The sequence below is a fragment of the Rhineura floridana genome, chromosome 12, assembly GCF_030035675.1.
Source record: "Rhineura floridana isolate rRhiFlo1 chromosome 12, rRhiFlo1.hap2, whole genome shotgun sequence".
Taxonomy (NCBI): domain Eukaryota; kingdom Metazoa; phylum Chordata; class Lepidosauria; order Squamata; family Rhineuridae; genus Rhineura; species Rhineura floridana.
Window position 1 is genome coordinate 20,526,402 of NC_084491.1, and position 9,164 is coordinate 20,535,565.

The 9,164-nt window shown below is 42.2% G+C and overlaps 1 protein-coding gene across 5 annotated transcripts in view; it reads right to left on the reverse strand.

Annotated features, from left to right (window-relative positions):
• The window catches only part of ASH2L (ASH2 like, histone lysine methyltransferase complex subunit), a 30,932-nt gene extending 21,990 nt beyond the window's left edge, over nucleotides 1-8,942 (reverse strand). For 3 of the 5 annotated variants that reach the window (XM_061592902.1, XM_061592903.1, XM_061592901.1), the window contains exons 1-4: nucleotides 8,764-8,942; nucleotides 5,073-5,142; nucleotides 3,085-3,230; nucleotides 235-323 (exon numbers count right to left, since the gene is read on the reverse strand). In XM_061592902.1, coding sequence (XP_061448886.1) covers nucleotides 235-323; nucleotides 3,085-3,230; nucleotides 5,073-5,142; nucleotides 8,764-8,900 — 442 coding nt within the window. In that variant the 5' untranslated portion in view covers nucleotides 8,901-8,942. Of the gene's footprint in view, nucleotides 1-234; nucleotides 324-3,084; nucleotides 3,231-5,072; nucleotides 5,143-5,402; nucleotides 5,438-8,763 lie in introns of those variants that run through there. The other 2 variants (XM_061592904.1, XM_061592905.1) reach the window with 2 other exon arrangements.
• Nucleotides 8,943-9,164: the final 222 nt, after the last annotated feature.

Genomic DNA, 9,164 nt, shown 5'->3' on the forward strand with positions numbered 1-9,164 from the left:
AGGTTCTATCCCCAGCACATCCAGGTGGAAATGGAAACGATTCTTGTTTGAAACCCTGAAGAATCTGTATAGACAATATTGAGCTAGGTGGACCAATGGTCTGACTCAATTACTGTGGGTTGCTTAGAGTTAAAGGACTGAAGCTTAGACAGCCCTATCATTTGAAGCTTAAAGATTTAGAAATATAAGAAGAGACAAACCAAGACACTTTCCCAACATTTTCCCCTTACTTACTTGCTTGTTTTCTTAAGAAATATGTGTTCCCACTGTGATGACAAATATTGCAATGGAAACTGTAGTTGGTCATAAAAGGCAGACAGGATCTGGAAAACAAAAATGCACTTACTACTTTACAAAAAGCAGCAAGTACTGTCTTGCAATGGAAGAATAAAATTTCCATCAATTTTATGGATTCAGAGCTAGCAAAACTAAATAATTGTAAAATGAAAAACAATTATCAAGCCTTCCCCCCACTCCTATTTTAAACCATTCCTCAAATTCAGATTCCAGGATAAGCTTAAAGGGTCTATAGAGGAAGTACTAATTATGGGTAGATCTGGTTAAGATAAATTTAGGATAAGTTATGTTACACTATGTCAGATATGGGGGGCCGTTGTCCCTCCAAATGTTGCTGAACTACAACTCCCATCACCCCTAGCCATTGGGCATGCTTGCAGGAGCTGATGGGAGCTGTTGTTCAGCAACAAGTGGAGGAGCAAAGGTCCTCCAAGCAATCCCCAAGCGAACATGCAAATAAGTATGGAATTTATAACTACCTTAATGCAGGTAATGAGAAATCTAAAGAACAGGGGCACCGATGGGGGCGGGGAGGATGTACCAGTTTAATTCTTGTTTCTTTATATACATTCTATTCTTCAGAATCAATCAATCAGTACATTAAACGCTGAAATATGGCCTAATGCATATACAATACTCCTTGAATTATGCCCCATCCCTCAACTCCCTCCAATGCCAACCAAAAATTCCCACCTCTGTATCCTTCTAAAAACAGCAGGTAAGGAAGCCATCACAAAAGGTAAATTGGCTGATCCTCCCCAGCCTCCTTGTAACTCAAGCACTGATCTAGTTAAGCTGATTTATTTGGATTTATATGCTCCAGGTCTAACTAACTCTCTGGAATTAGCAAGGAATTCTCAACCCAACCCCACAAGACAGAATGCACAGCACCCTTGAGGGCTCTTACCTTGCAATAAAGCCTGCAGGGTGGTTCATTTGCTTGTGGCACCTGAAGCTACTGCTTGGTTAGCCTCACTTTCTATGCATGAGATCCAACTGCACAGGCTGACCTGCGAGTTGCTGCATTACAGTGCAAAGATGGACTAAAATGGTTTCACATGACGGAGTTGGAAAAAGCTAACGTCATGGGGCTGATCTTTCTATTTCTGATCAAGTGGGCTGAAAAACTGCCCATAAAGCACAGCTTTAAAACCAGTTCATTAAAACACACACTATTTCAAAAACTTTTTTCACATGCCAAGGCCTCCCCGCCCCATCACTTTGTCTATTAACTCCATTGCGTTTTTGCAATTTAGCTCAGTATCTTTGGCACCTTTTAGTCAGGCTGAGCTAGCAAAACAGCATTTGCTCACTCAGCTTAAGCCAAGGTTGTCAACATTTCAGGGAAATACCAGCAAGCAAACAGAAGCCCAAATTTCCATGGAATTGCAAGAAAAAATGTAAACATGCAGGACTGTAATCCTTAAAAACAGCATATTCAGGAGTAGTCTGTCTGAAATTGATGGGTTTACTCAAAGGAAGTGGGTTGAGGATTGCAGCTCTATAGTGCTGAGTTTGGCACCATTGGTTTTATTATCACTTCACAGGTCTGTGTGTGCTCGATGCTATAAAAACAGAGGGGGAAGCAAGGTCCTCGCCACAGAAAATACATTATGCAGCAGAGTAGTACTGGAAGACATCATAAAATGTTAAGGCCTAATTTACTCCAAAGTCCTATAAAATAATCTTTGTTGCTGCAGGAGTTGCAGGCCAGCCAAGATGAAACCCAGCTTTCTGCTTAAGGTTATCTTAATTTGAACCATACAAATGAGATGGATATTGTTTACTTCCATCACAAGTTAAGGGCTGGAAAAATTCCTGGGCAAGGCTGGAGCTGAGCAGCTTGATATTGGCTCCAAGAACTACAAAATAATGTTAAGCCCAGATGTCAAGAATGTGACATGCAGAACTCAACGATGCAGAATTTAGAATTCTGTCTGGGTACAGTAGGGCCCCGCTTTACGGCGTTCCACTTTACGGCGCTTCGTTCATGAGGCGGTTTTCAATTAGGGAAAGGCCCCGCTCTTACAGCGCTTGTTCCACTAATACAGCGGGTTTTTTCCATCGCGTGCCATTTTGACGTCATTTTCGCACGATGCGGTCCATTACAGTCTATGGGGCCCCGCTTTACGGCGGGGGCCTGGTTCCTAATCCGCCGTATTAGCAGGGGCCTACTGTAATTATTATTTCTGGATAGAAAATCACTATTGGTTTCCCCCAACTTTTATTTTTTACAGTTGATTTCACTTGTCATAGAAGCCTTTTGCCATTTATGTTGAGGATATCACATGCCAATGGTTCACAAATAAGACATAATGGCATATAGTTAAACAGCAAATCAGAGACAGATTAAGAAATAACATTTCTTAAGTCAGCACAAGCCAGTGCATGCCTACTTGGGTGAAAGTCTCATTATTTTCAACTGAGCTAACTCCTACCGAAGTGTGTACGGGATTGCAGCTGATGTCTTATGTAACATTTTTTTCTTGACAGCTAGCAGTTTTGAAAACGTAGCTTTGATAAAATTAACCCCATGTTGTCATAGAAGGCTAACGCTCCAGCGATTTCAGTCACAGTGACTTCCAAGTAAATGTATTTAGACTCGCATAGGTAACTGAGCTCATACTGCCCTCTTCTGGGATTACAGAACTAAAGTGTTTCATTCAGAAACTGATCAAACTTTTAGAATGTTCTTTAAGAAGTTTCTATTAAAAAGTCTATTGAAGAATCTGAGTTTAAATGGATTCCATGGATAAAAATGAAGGAATAACTGCAGTTACTACATACGTGGTATCAATGCCAAATGTTTCTGCCGTGAACCATTTGGTGCAAATCCCGCACTGCAGCTCAATTTCCCCCAGCTGTCGTCCATTCTCTTCATCTACTGAACCAGTCTGATTATCCATAACTTCAGAACTGTCACCAACACCCTCCTGCACCAAAGGAAGAACCAACAGCAGCATTATTTATTACACGTTATCCCACCCTTCCTCTAAGGGAACCCTTGGCCCTCCAGACATTGCTGAACTACCACTCCCATCATCCCAGGCCATTGGCCATGCTGAAGCTGATGTAAATTGTAGTTCTGCAGTATCTGGAGGAACAAAGGGTCCCCAGCTTGGTCTACTTCATTGCTTTCTGCAACCTGGAGGGTTGGTTTTTTTGCATTAAGGTCGCTAAATGCAGGGAACAGGCTTTGGGTTCAATTTCTGTAAATTGTCATGGAGATATGAAAGCATGAGAGCACTAAATGTATTCTGACATAATCTCTTAATGTTACCTTTATATATATATTCTGTCTTTAGTAATGTTTGTCTTATAAGCAAAGCCTGATATAGTTTATATATTCATTTTAATTCTGGCACAATCCTAATGCAATAAGCACTATTCTTTCATTCACCTTCACCATCCCTAGCCATTGGCCATGCTTGCTGGGGCTGATGGGAGTTGTAGTTCAGAAATATTAGGTGTGTCAAAGGTTCCCCACACCTGCTCTAAGGAACTCAAAGTGGTGCACAGTGTTCTTCCCTTCACACAACAACCCTAAGAGATAGGTTAGGCTGAGAGATAGTGACTGATCCAAAGTTATCTAGTGAACTTCATGGCTGCAATCTCACCAATCCTAGTCTAAGACTATAACTACTGCGTCACCCTGGCTCTTGCTATGGTAGCTTTGCCACAATGCAAGACATATGTAATGGCAGAGATTAATCTGAACCATGAACTGTAATATGAGAGGATTGTTAAAAAACATTAATTTTCAATGATACAGATACACGAGAGCACTTCTACATATTAAGCCTCCTTTACTATACTGTCATCAGCCTGTAGAAACTGGTGTTCTATGTACCGATTTGTCCGTTTAAATCCTGGTCATTTTTAACAATTTTGTGTATTTTATACTTGATTGTAAGTTGCCTCGAGACTGCCTTGTGTTGACCAAATTATTATTTGAGAGTCATAAATTGAGCAAAGGACCGGGGGGGGGAAACAAACATCAACAACACGAGAAGCTCTCCAAATTTTATAGTGCAGTAACAGCACTCTATGTTTGTCATAAGCATGTTACATTGAAATAATGTTCTTGCTTAGGATAGGATGATAGGCATCTGCTTTAACCCAGGACCAGTAAAAAGCCCAACAGTTTTGATTTGTTGATATGGCACTTCACAGACGTGGCCAAGTTTTACCTTGTGTGCTGTTTCCTGATTTAGCAAACAGATGTTGGCAGATGGTTTTACAAATCCAGTAGGAAGCACATTACAACAGAAGTAGCTGGCTCAAATAAACCCCACCATGAATAGGGCACAATTAATCTGATACACAGAGTGGACAATGGCAAGCAATGAGAATCTCACATTTTTTCCTGCTCGTGTGCTTCCATTTCCTAGTAAGTCAAATGCCTTACCTTTAAAACCTTGTCATCTTCACCTTTGTAGTAGCCATACTGTTCCTTAGAAACACAGCTCATCAGTAATCCCCAAGCACTGCATTTTCTTTTTTTATACTTTTGGAGAGCTGAGGATCATGCTCTCTCTTCCCTTAGCCTGCTACAAACTACCCTGGCAACAAGCATCACCCCGAGGCTTTAATCACGCCACTGGCTCCTGTAGTGAGTTCTGCGGATGTATTACAGTTCTCTGATGCCCCCAAAGCAGAAGGAGTACCTCCCAATTACCAAACAGTTCAAGTCATACATTTTATTCACAGGGCACATAGCTCGTTATCTGCAAAGTGCATATGCTATCCCGGAAGAGCAGATTCGGTTCACGTACCAATGCATCCTTCCCACTGGACGATTCAGTCTCCATGGTGGCAGTGACATCGACCAGGGATGCATCCCCACTGAAGGACACAGAAAGTCATAATCAGAAGCTTTTGACGTATTTTATCCATTGCAGTTATTAAAAAGAAAACACACTAAAAAGAAAACGTTACTGTTCATTCAGACATTTTCCATGATTCAAAGCTGTTTATCTCATCTGATGCCTGCTTCACTGTGTTACTTAGTTAGATGAATGTGTTCGCTCCTGTGGCATTATTGTTTTGTACTGCTGTTTTGTGAACTTGTGGCTTCACTTTATGATTTGTAATGTAATTTGTACCTGTTTTAATTGTGAGATTATTGAATCCTGCCCTGGAACCATTTGGAGACAGGCAGGCTGTAAGTACAAACAAGAAATAAAAATTGTGGGTCTTACTCTATTTTTACCTTATGTAAACCACCTCAAGAGCTGTTAATTAGTACATTAGTACATAAGATTAGTACATAGATAAATAGATGTATATTATTGCTAACACAGAAGACTATTGGGAGTCTGCTCAATCAAAGCTATCTGGCTTTTCTCTTCGCAAGAACATATACAGGAAGCTGCCTTACATTAGATTTGTCTATTTGTCAATCTAGCTCACTGACAGTGTCTATTCTCATTTGCAGTGGCTCACCAGGATGTCACACTGAGGGTCTTTCCCCATCACCTGCTACCTAACCAGAGATGCCATGGACTGAACCTGAACCAACACAGGTTCACTTAGTGAAAACTAGGACTAAATGTAGAATCATTCCTAAAGCAAAAAGCTTCTTCAGCAAAGTGTAAAGGAGAATGAAAAGCTTGAGCCACCTCAAGCTCCTCTGTTAATCAGGCTCCCTCTCATACTCAGCAGTCAATACTCATCAAGAGGCCACGCTGAGACAGGAGTCTTCCTCTGCTGTTCCACAGATTATTTGCAACAAAGGCAGCGTATGGATTCATGTTTTGCCTCCTGAGCAAGTAAGCATGCATAGAGGGGAGGGGAACACAGGAAGCTGCTTCATACCAGGTCAGACTATTTGTGCATCTGACCGTGTTGCCCATTAAGATAAGGGTGTTTGGCAGAGGTCCTTCTCATAACCTGCCACCTGAGACTGTGAACTAGAGTTTGAACCTGGGATCTTCAGCATACAAAGCATGTGCTCTACCACTGCAAAATGCTTGAGACTGGGCACACACATCAAATTTACTCTCCTTGTTCCTGACCTAAGAAGAAATTTTTACTCACAAGCTTTTTCTTTCTTTTTTTTTTTTACACACACACCTTCCTTGCTGGACCAGACACGCACAACTGCATTCTCTTTGTTTACTTCTTATATGTATACCATCTTTCTTCCAAGGAGCTCAAAATGTCACAGATGGAGTGGAGAGACTGGGTTTGCCACCAGGAGATGGTTGCTTCCACTTGCCATGTCCCACCCTCCTGCACTAGGAGCTTTCATGATGGAGCTGCAGATGGAAGAACTCTGAGGGGGTTTCTGGCCTTTGTAGTCTAGGCATAAATCTTGCAGAGGGGGAGGGAGGGGTACTGCTATGTTCTAATGCCATTAACCTATTGCCAAGATTTTTGTTTTCAGATTGTTTTGATCCCACTACATCCTTAAATGCCAGTGATATTAGAAAACGCTATTCAGAATCCTTTTTAAAGAGAACGAAGTACTAGCAAGTGAAAGAAAAACTGGGCTTTCTGCTACAAGCAACATACCAGTATGTGACCTGGAGGGTTGTTTTGCTTGCAGTAAAGGCTGCCAAATGCAGGGAAAAGTTTTTGGATTCTATTTCTGTAAATTGCCATTGATATATGAAGACATTAGAATACTAAATGTATCCTGAAATAATTTCCTAATCTCACCTCCACTCCTTCTTGAGTAATGTTTAGTCTTATAAACAAAGCCTTTTTTTAAAAGGATATGCATATATATTATGTATTAATTTAATTGTGTCTACTACATTTTTAATGAAAGTTTGGTTACTTTGTTTTACTCTGCTATGATCTAGGCTAACACAATAAACACAATTCTATTGAATTTGTTTTGATATACTTTAAATGAATAAATTGTTGACTTGTTAGCGTTATGATGCAGTGATATAAACTGTATCATGCTTGCTGCATTTAGATTGTTTACTTTCTGGAAACTGCTTTGAACACAGAAGTATCTGCAGAAAATGTGATAAAAATTGACTGACTATATGCCCCCCCCCATTATTTTCTTAAGAATGTAAGAACAGCCTGCTGGATCAAGCCAATGGCCCATATAGTCCAGCATCCTGTTCTCACAGGGGCCAACCAGATGCCTATGGGAAACCTACAAACCTGACCTAAGCACAACAACACTCTCCTCTTCTGCAATTTCCAGCAACTGGTATTCAGAACCATACTGCCTCCAAACCACAGAGAAAGACAACAACCTTGTGAGGTAGATTCAGCTGAGAGAAAGTGACTGACCCAAGGCCATCCACAATGGTCTGTGGCGGAAAGGAATTTGTAACCGAGTATCTCTCATCCCACTCTGACCCTCTAACCATGACATCACACTTTCTTACACATGGGAACAGAGAAAGCTGCCTTAAACTGAATCAGATCAGGGCCCCATTTAGCTCAGGGCTGTCTACTCCACAATGAAAGGCAGTGGCTTTCCTAGATTTAAAGGGAGGACCTTCCTCACCCTTACCTGAATCTCTCTGGGCAGTTTACAGCAATTAAAAACAATACAAACAAATATACAAATTTTAAAACACAAAACACAAAAACACAATTTAATTTTTTTTAAAACAATTTAAGAACATATGCTAAATGCCTGGGAGAAGAGGAAAGTCTTGACCTGGCGCCAAAAAGATAACAGTGTTGGCGCCAGGTGCACCTCATCAAAGAGATCATTCCATAATTTGGGGGCCACCACTGAGCATTTCTCTGAGCATGACAAAGTAAATAGCAGGGACCCAACCCAGGCCTTTCTGCAAAGAATGAACTCTCTTAACTCAGCTATGGTTTCATCATCAGGAAAAACAGAAAGTAGGAAAGGCTGTCACACAGAGGAGGGCCAGGATTCCTTCTCTATCATCCCAGAGTGCAGGACACAGAATAATGAGTTTAAGTTACAGGAAGCCAGATTTCAGCTCAACATCAGGAAAAAATTCCTGTTAGAGCGGTATGACAATGGATCCAATTACCCAGACAGGTGGTGAGCTCTCCAACACTGGAGGCCTTCAAGAGGCAGCTGGGCAGCCACCTGTCAGGTATGCTTAAGTTGGATTCTTGCATTCAGCAGGGAGTTGGACTTGATGGCCTTATAGGCCCCTTTCAACTCTATTATTCTATGATTTTATAGGAAAGGGGGTAAACAGAAAAGAAATCCAAAGCTTATGCAGCATGAACACTGGGAAAGAAATAGCAAAAGGTCACGATGCTTCGGGTTCAAGGAAGAATGCTAGCGCATAAACAACAGCTACAACTTGGCACTAGGAGAATTACTGCAAAGCTGGAGAGGGGAAAAGATAGGCAAAGCCGAGTAGGCAGGACTTCAAAAGCTCTGACCAATGAGGCACAGATCTGATAGTTTCGGCCAATAAGAACAGGAGGCGGGAATCAAGGTTTGCTAGCCAATAGGAATGAAGATGCCCGTTTTTCTCTCTCAGCTATAGCGCCGGGCCTCACCCGGTCTCGGAGTCCCCGGTTCCCTGCTCGACTGACCCCGAAGCTTCCTCAGCCCCAGCTTCCGGAGGTGGCGGCGAACTAGCCTCTCCTTCACCTCCCTCATCTGGCGCTGGAGCCGCTGCTCCCGCCGCCGCCATCTTCCGCTGGAAACCGGCTCTCGCGAGAACACCTGCCGGAACTCTCGCGATATAGCATTCCCGTCTGTTCCCCCCCCCTTCGTCCTTCCCCTCACTTTCTTAAAGGGGCCACATCACCCTATTCCTTTACTTTAAAGGGGCGACGCTAAACCTTTGTGGGCTTTGAGGGAAGTGTCAGGACGAGGGGGGGAGAGGAATAGTGTAGAATTGCCGCTGCAATTAAAGCGCAGAGGGAGAGAGTGTGAGGGGGGCCACATTCACGCC